General features: G+C 42.1%; 1 protein-coding gene across 1 annotated transcript in view; it reads left to right on the forward strand.

The window, feature by feature from the left end:
• Positions 1 to 20,267, forward strand: part of cacna2d3a (calcium channel, voltage-dependent, alpha 2/delta subunit 3a) — a 1,007,885-nt gene that overhangs the window by 854,233 nt on the left and 133,385 nt on the right. The window contains exon 28 of the mRNA XM_078543510.1: positions 12,361 to 12,422. Coding sequence (XP_078399636.1) covers positions 12,361 to 12,422 — 62 coding nt within the window. The remainder of the gene's footprint in view (positions 1 to 12,360; positions 12,423 to 20,267) is intronic.

Below are 20,267 nucleotides of genomic sequence, written 5' to 3' on the forward strand. Positions count from 1 at the left end.
AAGGGGAATGTAATATAAAAGCAGGGAAGTTTTGCTACAGTTGTATAGGGTATTGGTGGGACCACATATGGAGTACGGTACACAGTTTTGGTCTCCTTATTTAAGTAAGGATATTGGAAGCTGCGCACACGACTGATCCTGGGATGAAAGGATTGTCTTATGAGGAAAGGTTGGACAGGCTGAGCTTGTATCCATTGGAGTTTCTAAGAATGAGAGATGATCTTGTTGAAACACGTAAGATCCTGAGGGGACTTAACAGTATGGATGCTGAAAGGATGTTTCCCCTGTGGGAGAGACTAGAACTAGGAGACACAATTTAAAAATAAGGGTTCTCCCACTTAAGACAGAAATGAGGAGAATTGTTCCCTCTCCGAGGATTGTTGGTGCATGGAATTATCTTCCCCTGACAGCAGTGGAGACAGGGTAATTTAATATTTTTAAGGCTGAGTTGGATAGATTCTTGACTGACAAGAGAGTCAAAGGGGATAGGGGATAGACAGCAAAGTAGAGCCAACAATCAGATCAGCTACGATCTTACCAAATGGCAGAGGAGGCTTGAGGGGCATAGAGTTCTGAAAAGCAACAAGGGCTGTGACACATTGAGTAAAGCTATCTCTTTCCAGTGGAGAGAAAACTTCCTGCAAAGCTGTACTTTCCCCAGTTGAAGGGTGCTTGGCATATCCTCCAATGGTTAGCAGCAATGTTGGTGCTCAGATGGCATCCTTCTTTTAAATACAGGCCCTGTGGGGTCCAAATATCATTGTTCAGTGACTGAAGAAGGCCCTCTGGGTAGCAGGTACCTTTCCTCCTTCCGCCATCTTCTGCTGCTCCCCCTTATACTATGGACCGGATTTTCCCTGCCGAGGCGGGTAGCTCAAGTCAGGAAATTTCCCAACTGGACAGACCTGCCTCAGTTTAAAGGGCCCCATTACACTCATTTTGGCTTCTGGAGGCTGAGCCAGGATAGAATAATGCCCACCGACCCAGGAAGCAGATTGTAGGCAGCCCCAGAGTGGGAAAGTGCTGAGGCGAGTTAGTTAGATGGCTTACCTCGGTTCTCCGGGACTTTCCCCCAGTTGTTTTAGAAGCTGTTAGGCCCTACTAGCCCTCATCCCTCATTCCCTCACCCCCACCCACTCCCATTGCCCTCTCAATGCCAACTCAAGCCCCCCACCCACCTCTCCATGCCCCCATGCTATCTCCATAGCCACTCACCCAATATTCACTATGGGCAGACCTCAGTAGCCATGTGGAGATGAAAAAAACACTTCTAACAACCTAGTAGAGTTCTCGCTCATACACCTTTGATACTGAAAAGAAACTCCCATTCATGAAACCCATTCAAAGATTTTAAATCCCCTCAAGCGCTCAATATGTTATAAAAGATTAACTTCTATTCAGTAAACACACCAAAAACAGCTAATCATTTAATAGCCTATTTGAACTGTCAATCAAAATGTGAGCTCAGTGCCCACCCCTTCCCTTGCTGAGATATGCACTTTTGTAGCATTTGAAACTCAAAAGCATTCATTATCAGCTCAGCTATAATAACAGCCCTTGGTAAAGGTCAACAAAGAACTCTGTTGGGACTAGAGAAACAGCTGTTTTTTTTTTAACCTACATCAGATGGCCTGTCAATCAAAAAAGTCCAGTATAGGGAGATTTTTTCAACTCTAACTGACAGCTTCAGCCTGTTTTTTTTTATGTTTAAAGGACCGGGGGTTTAAATAACTTCAGATCATGACACTTAAGCAGACCTTATCTACCCTTCAAGAGCATTTGCGTCTACTCCATGAAATCAAAAACACCACAATGCAGGTTAAGGCCCTTGGAACAATGAAAATGGTGTCTGTTTGAACCCAGCACAAATTACAAATGGTCCTGCTGAGTTAGAGTTTCCTGCCTGCGTAATTCACATGCCACCCCCTTCCCATTTCCGGCAAAAATGGGATATGTCGGAAATGGGGGCAGGACTTCCAGGCCCCACCCACCATTTTTAAAGCTCTCTGGATTCAGCCCAACTCTGCGAAAACCCAACCCCATGTGTCACCCAATGCACCCATTTCAGATTAATTATCGACATTTTCATGGATGGAATTATCTGACCTGGTGCTTGCGACAGATTGGGTGACTGACAGTGAGGGTGTTGAGAGTCACTGGCTTCTTGGGAGGCCCTGAAAGTTACCACTTCTTCCTGTGAGACACTGTTAAAAGAATAAGACCACATGTTCAGATTATGTCTTCATGGCACTCTTTAAAATATTCCTTATCTCAAATATACTACGTGGAATTGTATATTTTTTGTGCATTTTCCAAGGGGTAGTTGAGTGCAATCCACTCCACTTCATGCCAATGGGTGCCTATTTAGCCTGATTGAAGGACCTCAAGGCTCAGTGGTGCAGGGCCCTCTTCCATACTGTGTCAACTCCTTTCAGTTATACACCACCTTCTTCTAAAATCCGAGCAGCAACTTTGTTTAATTGATCCACTCCTGTATTTTGTAACTTATTGGCTGGGGTTTTTTTTAGGATCTGGTGGCGATGCGGAGGCAGAACTGGAAGCGGGTAGCGAAGGCAATCCCACTCTGAACCCCGTTCACAGTGCAATCTCACAAATTAATGGCCTGAAGATGGGGTCGCTCACCACTGAGCTTGCAGAGATGGGCCTTGAGGTGGTGACCATGTTATCACTTGATGTGGAAGCGCTGGTGCCAGATCTAAAGAACAGCCAGCATCTGAAGCCTGATCTGAATGGAGACCTGCAAGAATCCAGTGGCCTACAGCCCCCATAGCAGCCAGGAGCCAGCAGCCATTCCCCCATCATGTACTTCTCCAGTGAGCACCCTGCCAGGAATACAATTTCCTCAAGGGGACCTCAGCCACTAATAAATGTCTGCCTTACTCCTTTGCGAGTGTTGTTGAGAAGGGTTTAAACTAGATTGGCAGGGGCATGGGAACCTGAGGGTAGATTCAGATAGGACAAATACAGAACAGGGAGCGGGAGGCAGAAAATTAGCGGGTAACTCTGAAAGACAGAAGAAGCGAAGGTTAACAAGTGTACATCACAGGAATTTGGCAATGTTAAAAGGTATATATTTAAATGCAAGAATTATAGCAAACAAAGCCGATGAGCTGAGGGCACAGATAGACACATGGCAGCGTGATATCGTTGCTTATAACAGAAACTTGATTTAAAGAGGGGCAAAAATGGCAGCTCAACATCCCTGGATATAGGGTTTTCAGGCAAGATTGAGAGGGAGCTAAAAAAAGGTGCGGGTGTAGCGTTATTGGTTAAATAATCAATTACTGCAGTGAGGAGGGATGATATATTAATGAATCATCAAATGAGGCCATGCTGGTTGAGCTCAGAAATAAAAAGGGGACAGCCACATTACTAGGAAGGTACTATAGACCCCAAATAGAGAGAGGGAGATAGAAGAGCAAATATGTAAGCAGATTTCTGAATGCAATAACAATAGGGAAATAATAGTTGGAGGCTTTAACTACCCTAATATCAACTGGGATAGGAGTAGTGTGAAAGACACAGGGGGCACAAAATTCTTGATCTGCATTCAAGAGAACTTTTTTAGCCAGCTCGTAACAAGCCCAATGAGACGGGGTGCAATCCTAGGTTTAGTCTTAGGAAATGAAGCTGGGCAAATGGATGAAGTAGCAGTGGGGATCCATTTTGGAAATAGTGACCATAATATGGTTAGATTTAGCAAAATTATGGAAAAGGATAAAGATAGAACAGGAGTAAGAGTTCTAAACTGAGGAAAGACAAGTTTTAATGAGCTGAGAGGTGATCTGGTGAAAGTGGACTGGTAACAGCCACTTGAAGGGAAATCAGGAGGCATTCAAAAGCGAGATCCTACGGGCACAGTGTAGACATGTCCCCACAAAGAAAAAGGGGGGTACTGCCAAATCTAGAGGCCCATGGTTATCTAGAAGCATACAGGATAAGATAGAGCAGAGAAAGAAAGCTTATGACAGTAACAAAAAAATTAATATGTTAGAAAACCTAGAGGAAAATATAGCAGTGGAGTAAAAAATTGAATCAGGAAAGCAAAGAGAGGATATGAAAAGATATTGGCAGGTAAAATCAAGGAAAACCCAAAGATGTTTATCAATACATTAAGAGCCAGAGGTTAACTAAGGAAATGGTAGGGCCTATCAGGGATGTGCAAGGTAACTTATACGTTGATGCAGAAGATGTTGGCAGAGTTCTCAATGACTACTTTGTCTTCACAAAGGCAAGGCATGATGTCGACATTCTAGGTAATGAGGAGTGTGAAATATTAGATGCAGTAAGCATAATGAGAGAGGAATTACTGGAGGGACTGAAATCCTTGAAGGTGGATAAATCACCAGGGCCCGATGGATTGTATCCCAGGCTGTTAAAGGAAGCCAGGGAGGAAATAGCGGATGCCCTGAGGATCATTTTTCAATCCTTGCTAGATACAGGCGACATACCAGAGGATTGGAAACTGCGAATGTAGCACCATTGTTTAAAAAGAGTTTGAGGGATAGGTCACATAATTATAGGCCAAATAATTATAGGCCAGTCAGTCTGACTTTGATGATGGGCAAATTATTAGAATCCATTCTGAGAGCCAGGATAAACTGTCACTTAGAAAGGCAAGGATTAATCAGGGATAGTCAGCATGGTTTTGTTAAGGGAAAGTCATGCCTTACTAACTTAATTGAATCTTTTTGAGGAAGTAACAAGGAAGATTGATGAGGATAGTGCAATGGATGTGGCCTACATGGATTTTAGTAAGGCATTTGACAAGGTCCCACATGGCAGACTGGTCAGAAAAGTAAAAGCCCATGGGATACAGGGGATGGTGTTGAGTTCGATCCAAAATTGGCTTAGCAACAGGAATCAAAGGGTAATGATTGACAGATGTTTTTGCAAATGGAAAGTGGTTTCCAGTGGTGCTCCACAGGGCTCAGTGTTGGGCCCCTTGCTGTTTGCTGATGGTGGTATATATTAATGATTTTGACTTAAATGTGGGAGCCACAATTGGGAAAGTTGCAGATGACACAAAAATCGGCAGTGCAGTTGATAGTGAAGAGGATAGCTGTGGATTCCACAGTGATATCAATGGCTTGGTTGAGTGGGCAGAAAAGTGACAAGTGGAATTCAACCCAGAGAAGTGTGAGATAATGCAATTTGGGAGGGCAAACAAAGCTAGGGAACACACAATAAACTGAAGTATATTGAGAGGAATAGAGGAAGTGAGAGACCTTGGAGTGCATGTTCACAGGTCCCTGAAGGTGGCAGGACAGGTAGATAAAGTGGTAAAGAAGGCATATGTAATGCTTTCCTTTGTAGGAAGAGGCATAGAATACAGAAGCAGGGATGTAATGCTGGAACTGTATACAACTCTGGTTAGGCCACAGCTGGAGTTTTGAGTACAGTTCTGGTCACCACATTACAGGGAGGACATAATTGCTCTGGAGAGAGTACAGAGATTTACCAGAATATTGCCAGGGCTAGGCTTGAAAATTACAACTATGAAGAAAGATTGGGTAGGCTAGGGTTGTTTTCCTTATCAGGAGGCTGAGGGGTGACTTGATTGAGGTGTACAAGATTATGAAGGGCCTAGACAGAGTAGACAGGAAAGACTTGTTTCCCCTAACGGAGAGGTAATTACTAGGGGTGCAGATTTAAGGTGATTGGCAGAAGGATTAAAGGGGATATTAGGAAAAGATTTTTCACCCAGTGGGTGGTAGGTGTCTGAAATTTGCTGCCTGGATTGGTGGTTGAGGTAGAAACCTTCAACTCATTTAACAGGTACCTGGATCTGTATCTGAAGTTCCGTAACCTGCAAGGCTATGGACCGGATGCTGCAACGTGGGACTCGAATGGGTGGCTAGTTTTTCAGCCAGCACAGGCACGATGGGCTGAATGGCCTCCTTCTACACCGTAACTTTTCTATGGTTCTATGGTTTCTGGGAAAGAAAGTAAAAATCCTAACTGCATGGCTGTTGACTGCAGCAACGACAGCTGCTACCCCATGCCACCCTACAAAAGCTGCCGTGGCTCCAATTTCCTTGACCTCGGTGCGCTTACCAAAAATTGCAGAGGGGCCTGTAAAATCAGGTTCAATTGCCTCCCTAACCAGCTCAAATGCCTTTTAAGTGCTCATTTTGGCATCGCGAGTGGCATCCTCATTTAGCTAGCTGTACTTTGCTCATAAAATTGTGGCCCGGCGTAATGACCCGGGGCTGACCTGACACCATCTTGTGCAATCTTACAACTCCCCCCAATCCCCCCCACCATTACCGTACATTTCTGCACCTTAAAATCCCAGCCATTGGTTTGGAATATCATAGCATTATGTATGAATTAATGTTTAGAGGCACATTTCTGAGGTTTCATATACTAGAGAACATAAACTCACACACAAGTCTATGTTATATTTTATTTCATTTTTAATAATGAAATGTTACTTTCAAGTTTCAATGTACTGATTTATCACCCACACTAAGCAGAAGGGCACTTTCCCTGATCTTTAACTATTCCTTGGTGGCAGCTCATTATTTTCTTCTTCGTCAGCTGTCATCAAAGCTGCATTGCTGTTTTCAGCACGCTAAGTTCCAGGCTTCTTGTATGTCAGTTGCTTTCTCTAGTTTGCAGCTGCCTATCTCATGTCCTTGCTATAACTGGAAACCTGCACATGGGTAAGCCATCCATGAATTCAATGCTAGAAATATCTGTCAGCAAATGCTTTCGATTTGATTTCATTGTACAAGCACAAAAACAACCGGCATGTGATTTGTAGGAATTTTTAAAACAACATTGTTTATTCAGATTAATGTAAATACAATGCCTATGAAGTAGTATGTTGTAGTTCCTTTGGGTGTACTTAAGAGAGGCATCAACATTTGAAAATAGATTTGTAACTCGAACTTGAATAGCACTCAAGACTCTAATGAGAACTAATTACTTCTTTTAATGAGAGCACATTAGGATGTAGTTACATGAATTCCCCCGGTGAAACACTCAATACAATACAATATTCTTGTCTAAAAACTTGGGCTTAGATTTTCATCTTCACCACTTGGGTGGTGAACTAGCAGAGTGGATGGTCTGCTCTTTATAAAACCTGACTGATTCTTATTCCCATTGAAATCAATGAAAATGTAAACGGGCAAGTTCAATAACGAGCAGGTCACCTCCCAAGGGGTGAAGCTGAAAATTATCCTTTTGGGTCTTATTTCCCGATGGCATGTGATAAACCTCTAACTCATAACCTATTAACCATGTTATCTACTTATGATGTTAGCCCATTTGTAAGTACAATAGCATTACTCTTGCTGTGTTTATAGTCAGAGAGTCAAATGACAACAGTGAAAAATCGTTTTCAATTAGCAGCTTTCTGAAACAACACACACATTCTCCACAGGAGTTCCTTGTAACCTTCGCCAATTGACGAGAACCAACTTGGTATCATATGCTGTTGATAAAGTAAAGTAAAGAAAGTTTAGCAAATAACGGAAAAGCAACAACCTGTCAGAACCATTTCTTAGAAGAACTCTGTCCTGTAACCTCCTGAAACAAGACTCTTGCTGCTGTCTTAAGTTCCAAGCAAATGGTGTTACAAGGTGAAGTGGTTTTGTATGATCTTTGGCATGAGTAATATAGTTACTGTCAGTGCCAGCTGTGGCTCAGTGATGTCACTCTTGCCTCTGAAGATCTTGAGGTCAAGCCCCACTCCAAGGACTTGAGCGTTGAATCTAGGCTGACACTTCAGTACTGAGGGAGTGCTGCACTGCTGGACTTTTGAATGAGATGTTAAACCGAAGTCCTGTCTGACCTTTCAAGTGGATGTTAAAGATCCCATGGCACTTTTTGAAGTAGAACATGGGAGTTTTCCCCCATGTCCTGGCCAATATTTATCCCTCAGCCAATATTGCGATAAAAAACAGGTTATCTGGTCGGTCTCACATTGCTGTTGGCGGAACCTTGCTGTGAACAGGTCAGTGGCCTCATTTCCTACATTACAACAATGACTACACTTCAAAAGGTACTTCTGTAGAGTGCTTTGGGATATCCCATTGCCATAAAAGGCTCTATATAATTGCGCATTATTTCTTTTTTTACTTAAATTCTTTATAATTCGTACAATATTTTTCCACTGCAACTTATTTGTGGTGATGTCAGAAGTTTGCGCCTTTTTGTTCACTGTGACTAAGATTGTGGTTTGTATTATATGGGCCAGCGTAACGCATGGCCAGTAGGGCTCAGTGCTACCTGTGCGGGCGGGGGCAGGAGGGAGAGTTGGGGCCTGCACTCTTTCGCGCATGCGCACGAAAGAGCTCAACAATCTCTCTCAAGCACGGAGCTGCCTCACGGAGGTTGAATGGATTATAAAACTTTGTAATGAATAAAGTAAAATTTATTTAAACATGTCCCCTCATGTGACAGCGTCACATGAGCCGGGACATGTGTGTGAAGTTTGGAAAATGTATTTATTTATTTCATCCCGCCTGTGGATGAGGTTTCTTGAAAAACACAAAGGCCGCTTGGGCTCTTCACCTGCCCGCCAACCTTAAGGTTGGACGGGCAGCGTTCTTAACTAGTTTAATTACTTTTTTAATGGCTTTAATAGGCCGTTGACATTTTTGTGGGCCCGCAGCCGCTCCCGGCGCACGCCCACCGAACAAAATATCAAGATTACGCGCAATGACATTGGGACGCACGCCAGATGTCATCGCGCATCTTTTTATGCATCAGTGTTTCGGGCCCGCCCTCGCACGCCGACCGGAAGATTCAGCCCTATGTTTTTCTTCTGTCACTCTGGGTATTTAGCCCTTCTTTCCTATTACCTTCATCCTGTCCAGTGAGTTAGAAACCCTTTGTGGGTTCACTAGCAGCCCCAGTACTGCTGACATGTTCTCTCTGAACTTTTCAGAGTCTAATCCAAAAGACATATTGAGGAAATGAAAAGCTTGTAAAAACATAGCCTTTATAACTGCAATGGCGCTGATTGAATGGTGCTAAGAGAGGCTGTTGCCAGTATTTTGGGGAGTAGTGTTAGATCTAGTCACACATCCGACATCGAAGGGGTAATTGACATTCCAATTCTACAGCATAGATGTGATCAAAGGTGTTCAAATGAAAAATCCTGTCATTAAAGGCCCATATTACATCACTGAGGTTTTGGCATTTGTCTTGAACACCATTACAGAGAGCTGTATGGTCTTATATATAAACAAATTCCACAAACATTGCCAATTTTGTAGGTCATGCGATATCTTACAATCATCACTATTTTCATGGCTATGTTAACCCACATAAATAAACTGGCTAATGCAGCCTTTAAAACAATGTACATGCAATGCAATATATTTTATTTTCATGTTGTCTTTAAGAGATGTAAGGAGTGGTTCCCTTCCTTTATGCAGTGACAGTGAGCCTATGATAGGAATTAAAATTGAAAATTTGTGCAGGCGCAGCAGTTAAGTGATTCAAAATGATGTGCCGTGTGCACCTGAATTTTAAGCACACATTCTGGTAGGCAAAATGCACACAAGATTGGAAAATTATCCCTGTGGTACTCAGAATGAACAACATTTGAGATATTTGTTCATATATTGGAACATTCAAAATGTCAGCTATCTGGAAACCATCATAAGAATTTGTTTCTATTAGTCCACCTCCTCAGACATTACACATGAGAGTCAAGACCAAGTGTAGTGGAATCAGAAGTTTGGGTATAATAGAACTAGGTTATACAGATTTAATTCAGTTACCAGTTTAAAGTTTATTCTTATTTTTGTATTCATATTATGAACTACTATGTTCATATTTATAATGAAACTGCCTATGTAAACTTGTCACATTGTAATTACACCTTCACACCAGTGGAGGTGATTCAGTGTCACCACTGATGGAAAGTTGTAATTACTTTGTAACAAATTTATATAGGCAATTTTCATGATGAATTGGTGGTAGAAGTCTATAATGGATGAAGGCTGATAGGAAGTGTGTGTCAACATAATGTTTTAATATTTTATAGAGTATTTGCTGCTGCATTGTGTGCATAATAAATGTTTAACCTTTTGCCTATCCCTGCTAAGAATGCCAGGAATTTCCATTATTCTGATAGTGATTGGCTGGATGGATTTTATACAATTATACAATTTATACATCTTTTTTACATCAAGACTGTCAGTAGTGCAGATTGTATATTTCTCCTGTTTGGAGTTAATTATGAGACCTCTCACATTCATACAATTTATATTGCAGTATGTTGATTCATGCCGAACTCTGACCACAAAAGACAATCCATCCTTACAATTCTCAACACACTAAGCCATCAGCCCTTAGTAAGGTTCCCTTAGAATTCATATTAATGGCATGCTGAATTAGAGGCAGATGTGGACAAAGCAATCTTCTTACATGAGCCATACAACTCCCAAAGGAGTAATAAGGAGGGGCTGGAAGGGATGACTTTATTTACTTGCTCAAGATTCAAGATCAAGATTTGAAATTTGGTACTGATAAACACAACAAATAAATTAGGTAACAAAATCTGAATATATTAGTCAATGTATATACTGGTAATGACACAGGTATTGTGCTTTAGTGAGTCAACATTTGCCCTCCCCCTCCTCCAACGGCATGATGGATCCTTGTAATTAAGTATATCTTCTGATATTCATTGGTCACACATAAAGAATACATTTGAACAAGATCTGCGAGTGACACTGTGTACTTCATCTTGAGTTGGCCTTTGCTAAGAAAAGAATAAGAAGAATATTTGGAGAGGTATAAAGGCCACAGTTCTTTATTGTTTGTCCTGCAAAATATGGAGGTACCCAGATTTTGAGAAGCATGTTACAAGGATAGCTTCTAAAAATGCAATGCGCTGCCAAAATCAAATCCCTATGATCAGATATGGAAATCATTACAAAGGATATAATTTAAATTTATGGCCCCAAAATGGACACAGCAATAATCATTTTTTTAATTCATTCAAGGGGTGGGGGCATCACATCGCTGGCTAGGCTAGCATTCATTGCCCATCCCTTGAGAACCGAATGGCTTGCTATACCATTTTAGAGGGCATTTAAGAGTCAACCACATTGCTGTGGGCCTGTAGGCCAGACCAGGTAAGAATGGCAAATTTCCTTCCCAAAAGGACATTAGTGAACCAGTTGGGTTTTTACAACAATCAACGATAGTTCATGGCCACCATTAGACTTTTAATTCCAGATTTTTTATTGAATTCAAATTTCACCACCTGCCGTGGTGGGATTTGAACCTGGGTCCCCAGATCATTACCCAGGGTTTCTGGATTACTAGGCCAGTGACAATACCACAACACCACCTCCTACTGAGTCCAGTGCAGAAATCTGAGACCAATCTGCATGGACGTTCGGGCCACTACTACTCTGGTCAGAGATATCTTTTTGCAACCCTGGTGGCAGTGGTCACCTGAAATGGTACAGGCCTTATTTCAATATGAAAATGCATTTATTTCCCACTGAATTGGTAAATAATCATTTAGTAGTACAACACTTGAGTATTGCTGAAAAAAGAGACATGCCAAATCTTCTCATCTTGCACTCATCAGGACACTTCGCAAGAATATCAACATAAGGGGAAAACAACAATTTATACTGTATGTGAAGAGAGTGCTAATTGTTTGGCAAATGGACTCTGATTGGTGGAGGTAGATTGCCATGGATATTATATTGGTATCCTTGTGAAGTGTCCCGATGAGTGCAAGACAAAAAGCTTCAACATGTCTCTTTTATCAGCAATACTGAATTGCCAAATTGGTTTACACTAACCAGAGCTTGTGATGTGCCAACTCTGAATGGTATCTGCAGTTTCTAAAGGGAATGATGAACATTATTCAATGAACAGGCTCAAAACCTCCAACTTTTTTTGTGGAGTGGGAAGGAGCAGGAATGTTCCTTCTGGATCTGCAAAACAATTAGGATCAGAATTGTTCTCCTTTGCCCCACTCCCAACCGCCTTCCAAGCAGACTTGCCTGTGTTCCATGGCACAAGGCAAAATTGGTAAGGTCCTACAGACATGGGCCACTTGATTGGCATCTATAGCCCTCCAGTGTTATAATCATGAAGCCCAAGGACAAATTTCAGTCAGTCCCCAGACCTGTGCATTGCAGTGCATCACAATTGTATACCACCAGGTTTGGGATGTTAAGAAATTCAGGCAATTGAAAAATACAGGTGAAAATTAATGTTCACGTTTTGTTCCAAATGAACCTATCAAAGTTGAACAATGCACATCTATTCCTGTCAGATATACTCATGGGTATATTATAAAAAAATAAACATCAGGTAGTTGAGCTTTATTCTTCTGCTTTTTAACAGCTGTAGGTATTCAGATGAAATTGGAGTTTTTTCAAAAGAAGTTCTGGACTGCAAGCCGACAGGTGAGCTACTATATCAGCAAACATGTTCACAATTTTGCTGCAAAAGGTATTGACTAGTTTTCAAATAAATTGCGTACTTTTTATTATCTTTGTAATCCACATGTTACCTAAAATCAGGCTACTTTTGTTCTTAATAGGAATGTATTTCTAATTTTCAATAAATTTTGTGCATCATAGACCTTTAAATCAGACCATTCGAAATTCAAATTAATCTCCAAGAGTACATCATGACACGCTGTATAACAAGCATGCAATATTTTATTTTAAAGACTACGTAATGTAAGATGTAAAAAGAAATCTACAAATTTAACAATGTGAAACCTGAAATAGTAGAATTTGCACAACGAATTGAATACAACATAAAACATGGATATTGTGGACTGGGTTGCCTGGAATTTGCAGTCAGCAGTGAGATGACGGGACTAGCCACAACCTCCAAGAAAGCTGCTCACAAAAATCCAACAATATCTGTGGCATGGATTTCACCTTCCTGATGTTAATTTAATTTTGGCGTCCAGCAACAGTGATGGCATCATGCAGGCTAAGCAGCCAATCACATTGAAGATTTGTCGCAGAGAACAAACATTTGACAGAGTGTTAAACATTGGGCTGGATTTTAAAGTCAGTGGCAAAACAACAGCGCTCACCACTGACTTCAAAGAAAACTGCCCACAAGATCTAGCGACCTCTGTTAAATGGATTTCCCCTTTCCCATCAGCAGTTTTATATCTGCTAAGTCAAGGAAATATCCAGGTGTCCAGCGGCTGTGATGTCAGTAAGCAGGGTAAGCAGATAATCGCATTGAAGTATTCTGCGAGAAAACCAAAAAGCTAACAGCACTGCTTATCCTTCACTTTTCATTTAAATATTCAGATATCAAACAGTAGAAGCTAAAATATCTTAACTTTTAAAATATTAAAAATATCTGGAACTTTTTTATCATAATGGAGAAATCTAATATTCTAGAAACATTCGTGAGGATGTTTAGTAGTAAAGTTAGTACACTGTTAGCAAGCCAGGTTCACTTCATTCAACAAGGTGTAACTTTTTCAAGGCTATTTAAAGTGAGATTAACAGCGTAAGAGTGGAAGTTCTTGTCAATTCACTGATTGCTTAACCTCAACAGAGCGCCCTTTGAAGAACTGTAGAATTACTGACAGCAACCCCGCCATTACCACTGCAAACCCAAGCCAAAGATCAGAACATGCATATGGGATTACAGCAGAAGTTGATATATCATAAATAATCTTCAAAAAGTTGTTACTTTAAATATCTATTGATTTTTAACATAATTTGGCATTCCATAAATATAAAATTCACTTTTCAGGGTTAGAGAGGTTGTTCAGCAGTAATTATGAACTTAGTATGCCATTAAAAACAAAATTACACTGCATTGCACAAGGCATAACCTTTTCAAGAACTTTTATAGTAATACTATTGGCAAAAAAGTGGAAATTATGTGAACTCAAGTGATTCCTATAGCTTTCCATCTATGAGGACTTCAACAGTGCACCCTATAGAGGTGCAGGAAATTACTAAGACATTTCTGGCTCTCTGTGTTCAACTGCAGATATGTAGACTCCAGAATTTGCTATCAGTTTCACATTGAAATGACAGTCAATGCTGTCAGTTTCACTATCATTACAACTGCAAAATCTGGTCTAATGTCTTATCATAGTGTCAATCAAAGTTAAAGCTATAAAATATAAGACAGGTTGTTAATTGAGAATTTGTGGCACATTGAAAGGTATTTCACTGTTGGCTAAGATACATTCCCATTGTTAAGACAAACTTTCTTTAAAATATAGAAATATAAACATATTTCCATTAAAATGCCCAAATCATTAATCATTACTTCAAGAGCCAACAAAGCAATTTTTTATTTCCATAATCAGGTAGATGACTGCTCTTTTCCTAGATTTTGCCTGTTAAGGAATTCGCCAATTTGTACCAAAATCAATTATATATAATTTCAGGAATGTCTGTAATGATTGGTGGCTTTAGTAATAAGTAATTATAGTTTATTTTCCAGCTGATTATATTTCCAAACTCCAATCAGACCTTGAAAAGTTTAACCTCTGCTCCAGTTTAAAATAAATCCCATTTGTATTTCCAACCCTTTCAGACATGGACTCACTCTTTGTATTCCTACTGAGCCATATGTTTGGTGCAAACTAACACAACAGACTGAAGTACTCATGAAGTGCTGGAAGGTTAAGTAGCCTGGTGGTACAGTAAAGGGAAGAAACACTGAAAGCCAGCATTGCTCATGATCATGGGCAGGATTTTTCAGATGACAGGGTTTCCCACCCCGCCACCTGAAGAATCAGTGGCAGGGGTGTAGTGCCAAATTTTGGGGTTCAGGAGCTCTAAGAAAATGTGTTGGCCATGTCATTTCTAAATCAACTATCACAATGTTTTCATATGTATTAATCATTTGAGTCCCCAAATATCAGCAAAAGTATGCTTTTTAAGTGAAAAATTTTAGTGCTGGTAGGCATTTTATTTTGAACCATTTGGTATTTGAGTCATTAGTCTTTAGCATAGCATATGCAACAGTTTAACTATTTAATTCAAGCCTATTAAAAACATGAACTACAGAATACTTTACTTACTTCTGACTGAGGGATGGTATATGGAGGGCCCACTGCTTTTCTTCATGAATATTTATAACTTAGACCTGATGCAAGACTTGGAAGTATTGTGAACTGTGAGAAGGGTAGTGATAGACTTCAAGAGGATATAGACAGGCTGGTAGAATGGGCACATAGAAGGAAAAAACAGTTCAGAACAATACTTTTATTTCCCCGTTTATACTGGTGTTCCATTTTAAGGTATACAGACCATTTCGGACCAATATTCAGATTTTCCAGTTTTTACTGTTTTTTCCTTCTGGGCAGACACATGGCAGATGAAATTTAATGTAGAGAAGTGTGAAGTGATACATCTTGGTTAGAAGAATGAGGAGAGGTGACATAAGATAAAGAGTACAATTCAAAGGAAACAGAGGAGCAGAGGAACCTGGGTGTATATGTGCATAAATCATTGAAAGTGGCAGGGCAGACTGAGAAAGCAGTTAATAAATTATACTGAATCCTGGGTTTTACAAATAGGGGCACAGAGTACAAAAACAAGTAAGTTATGAATCTTCATAAAACACTGCTTCAGCCTCAACAGGAAGGATGTGAAGGATGTGCAAAAAAGATTTACGAGAATGGTTCAGAGGATGAGAGACTTCAGTTATGTGGATAGATTGCGAAGCTGCAGCTGTTCTCCTTGCAGAAGAGAAGGTTGAGAGGAGATTTTTTATTTTTTTAATTCATTCATGGGATGTGGGCGTCGCTGACCAGCCCAGCATTTATTGCCTATCTCTAATTGCCCTTGAGAAGGAGATGGTGAGCTGCCATCTTGAACCACTGCAGTCCTTGTGGTGTAAGTGCACCCACAGTGCTGTTAGGAAAGGAGTTCCAGGAATTTGACCCAGCGACAGTGAAGGAACGGCGATATATTTCCAAGTCAGGATGGTGAGTGATTTGGAGGGCAACTACCAGGTGTTCCTGTGTGCCCTTGCCCTTCTAGATGGCAGTGATCATGGGTTTGGAAGGTGCTGTCTAAGGAGGCTTGGTGAGTTCCTGCAGTGCATTTTGTAGATGGTACACATTGCTGTCACTGTACGTCGGTAGTGGAAGGAGTGAATGTTTGTGGTGCCAATCAGGTGGGCTGCTTTGTCCTGGAAGGTGTCGAGCTTCTTGAGTGTTGTGGGAGCTGCATTCATCCAGGCAAGTGGGAAGTATTCTGTCACACTCCTGACTTGTGCCTTGTAGATGGTGGACAAGCTTTGGGGAGTCAGGAGAGTTTGGGGATTCGCTGCAGGATTCCTAGCCTCTGACCTGCTCTTGTAGCCACAGTATTTATATGGCTAGTCCAGTTCAGTTTCTGGTCAATCATAACACCCTCAGGATGTTGACAGTGGGGGATTCAGCAATGGTAATGCGTTTAACGTCAAGGGGTGGTGGTTAGATCCTGTCTTGTTGGAGATGGTCATTGCCTGACACTTGTGTGGCGCGAATGTTATTTGCCACTTGTCAGCCCATGTCTGGGTGTTGTCCAGGTCTTGCTGCGTTTGGACATGGACTGCTTCAGTATCGGAGGAGCCGTGAACGGTGCTGAACACAATCATCTGCGAACATCCCCACTTCTGACCTTATGATGGAAGGGAGGTCATTGATGAAGCAGCTGAAGATGGTTGGGTCTCGGACACTACCCTGAGGAACTCCTGCAGTGATGTCCTGGAACTGAGATGATTGACCTCCAACAACCAGAAACATCTTTCTTTGTACCAGCTATGACTCCAACCAGCGAAGAGCTTTCCCCCTGATTCCCATTGACTCCAGTTTTGCTAGGGCTCCTTGATGCCACACTCAGTGAAATGCTGCCCGAGGGTAATCATGGGTAGATGTGTTCAAAATAATGAGGGGTCTGAAACGCATAAATGGTAGAAAAACTGTTCCCATCGACAGAAGGTAGAGACTAACAAAGGAGCCAGAGGCAACATGAGGAAAAACTTCCTTTTGTAAAAGGGGAGGCAGTGGCATAGTGGTATTAGCACTGACTAGTATCCCAGAGACCCAGGGTAATGCTCTGGGAACCTGGGTTTGAATCCCACCACGGCAGATGGTGAAATTTGAATTCAATAAAACTCATTGCCGGTTGTTGTAAAAACCAATTTAATTCACTAATGGCCTTGAGGGTAGAAAATGTGCTGCCCTTCCCTGGTCTGGCCTACATGTGATTCCAGACCCACAGCAATGTGGTTGACTCTTAAATGCCCCCTGAAGAAGGATAATTAGGGATGAGCAATAATGCTGGCCTAGCCAGCGATGCCTGCGTCCCATGAATTAATTTTTTTAAGTTGTTAGATTTGGAATGCATAGCCTGAATGTGCGGCGGAGACAGATTCAATTGTGGCTTTCAAAAGGGATAAAACTGGATAAATTATCTGAAGAGAAAAGATTTTACAGAGCCACAGGGAAAAGGTGGAGGAGTGAGACTAGATGAGTTGCTGTAGCAGAGAATTGACTCAGAGACAAAATGTGCTGAATGGCCTCCTTCTGTGCTGTAACCATTCTCTGTTTCTAGTAAAGATATGTTCAGGGAGCTTGATAAACACATGAGAAGAAAGAAGCTGAAGGTTAAGAAGGGTGAGCGGAGGCTTGTGTGGAACATAAACACCAATGTAGATGAGGTGGGCCAAATGGCCTGTTTCTGTGCTATAAATTCCATGTAAAGCTGCCAGTGGGGAATACAAACACTATGCTGTGTTTCACATCCTCAGGCCATCACGGCCAAGAAATTAATGTTCAGTTGACAAACGCAGAACGGTGCTTGGGGATATTGATACTATTTTAGATCCTGGGAACCTTGAGCTTCAAAGACTCTGAAATGTCTGTTTATGAGAAAGCTGTGTGCAGGGAGTTGTAGGGTCTGTATTTGTTTACAGTCAGGGAGCTGTACAGGCGAGTTGCTGCTGGTGATGCTGCTGCACGTTGAATCAGAGACATTCAACAGCAACAGCGTGAGGCCCTGGACCCTGGGCACGGCCTTCACTCCGCCACTTCTCAACCTCCCTTGACTCCAGATTCACAGCTACACTGTGAGTCCTGGACATTCTAGTCAACTCTTACTGTCTGGCCTGAACTCAAACTCCAGGAACTCGTGGTCAAACTTGACCTTGTGCCCCGTATAATAACGCAGGTAGAAATCTCTTGACATGGTCCCCACATGGCTACCCCTGCGTCACAAGTCATACAGTCCCACGTAGTTGAGAGAGGATTTCCCTTCAGTTCAGATTGTTGCATCATTGAGCCAAATCTCCCTGCAGATCTTACTCCTGGAAACAAGTAGCTTCAATATTGGAGGCAGTGAAGATTAAAATCAACACCAATTTTAGTCAGACAATTCATGGAGGGGATTCCGCTGCAATCAGTGGAAAGAAAAATCAAGTGGGGCATATAAAATCATAAGAAATAGGAGCAAGAGTAGGCCATTCAGCCCATTGAACCTGCTCTGCATTCAATAAGATCATGGCTGATCTGATTGCGGTCTTAACTCCATTTCTCGCCTGCACCCATCCCCCCACCCCACATAACCCTTGACTCACTTGTTGATTGAAAACCTGTCTAACTCAGCCTTGAATATACTTAATGACCCAGCCTCCAGTGCTCTCTCCGAAAGAGAATTCCAAACGCCATCAGAAGAATTTCCTCTTCTCTCCATCTTAAATGGGAAACCCCTATCCTTAAGCTCTGCACCCTAGTTCTACATTGCTTCACGAAAGGAAAAGTCCTCCCAGTATCTACCTTTGGAAATAGGCAAGCAAGATATTCACCCTAACCCTAACACTCAGATACCAAGACTGTGGCTCGCCACAACCTTTTCAATGGCAATTAGGGCAATAAACGCTGGAATAAAAATAGGAAGTGCGGGAAAAACTCAGCAGGTCTGGCAGCACCTGGGTAGAGAGAAACAGAGTTAATATTTTGAGTCCAACATGGCTCTTCTTCGGAATAAATGTTGGCCTTGGCAGCAATGCCCACATCCCATGAAAGAATAAAGAACTCTAACAAAGCACTATGAGGCCACATTGAGAGCTTGAGTTTTTATTGCCACATTATAGAAAGGGAAGTAAATATTATATATGATTATATGTAAGCATATATATAAAACTAAAGGTTATTACATTTTTAAACTCCCAAGAAAACACTGTGGGACACATTGAGAGCATAGGTCACACTTTTGTCTGTCATACAATATAAAGGTTATTAGATATTATACATAATTATATAAGGGTAATCTCTATCACTTTAGAAAGGTGACTAAGGGCTGTGTATGTTAAGCTGACACTCACCCTCAGGGCTGTTAGGTGACTGACTCCAGGCAGTAGATCCTTGATCAGGTTATTGGGAGCGATGATGGAGTCCAGGAGGAAGAGATCAGGCTGGAAGCTGTACCCAGGCAGAGCCTGCAGCTGCTTCCTGGACACATTGGGGCTGCTGAGGCGTAGCAGCATCCGAGGCGGGGGGTGGGGAGTGGTGGGGTGGTGGGGAAGCTGGTTCAGGTGGTTAGCACTCACATTCAAGCTGCTGAGCTGCTTCAGGAGGCCCAGGCTGTCAGGCAGGGAGCCGAGCACATTCCCAGACACATTGAGGATCTGCACGCCTGCAAGGTGGCCCAGGTTGGCAGGGAGGCCGGCCTGCCGGTTTGACCTGAGCACCAGGCTCTGGGGCTTCGTCAGGCCGTGCAGCTTAGGCTGCAGCTGCTACAGGCCAGCCCCCCAGCTCCAGGTGATTGGTCGGCGGCAGCCAGTACAGCCCCTGGCCCAGGCCACCCTGCCAGACCCGCTCCTCCACCTCTGGACCCTGTAGCACCAGCTTCCGCCATTGCTCGGACAGCGCCAGCCGTATCTCCGGCCACATCTCTCCAGCCACTGCCACCATCACAACCAGATATGGAGCAGCAGAACGGTTGATCAATCAGCAAAGGAGAGTTTACCATCCAGCGATGTTCGTGAGGTGCCGGAGCAGGGTTCCAGTGCGCTCTGGCAGCACTACAGCCCAGTCAGTGGGGAACACATTCCCACCAATCACTGAAGCCACACAGTCATTTTACGCCCATAAGCATAAATGTAACATCCATTAGGACATTTATGTGATCTTCAGTTTACTTCAAAAGAATGGACAAGCAATGCTAAACTAAGCCAGACTGTATATCTAAATGCCCAATGCATGGTTTAAATTTTAATTATGCTGCATGATAAAAACAATGCCTATTATAGGCTGCCCAAAC

Source organism: Cetorhinus maximus, chromosome 6 (assembly GCF_964194155.1).
Source record: "Cetorhinus maximus chromosome 6, sCetMax3.hap1.1, whole genome shotgun sequence".
NCBI lineage: Eukaryota > Metazoa > Chordata > Chondrichthyes > Lamniformes > Cetorhinidae > Cetorhinus > Cetorhinus maximus.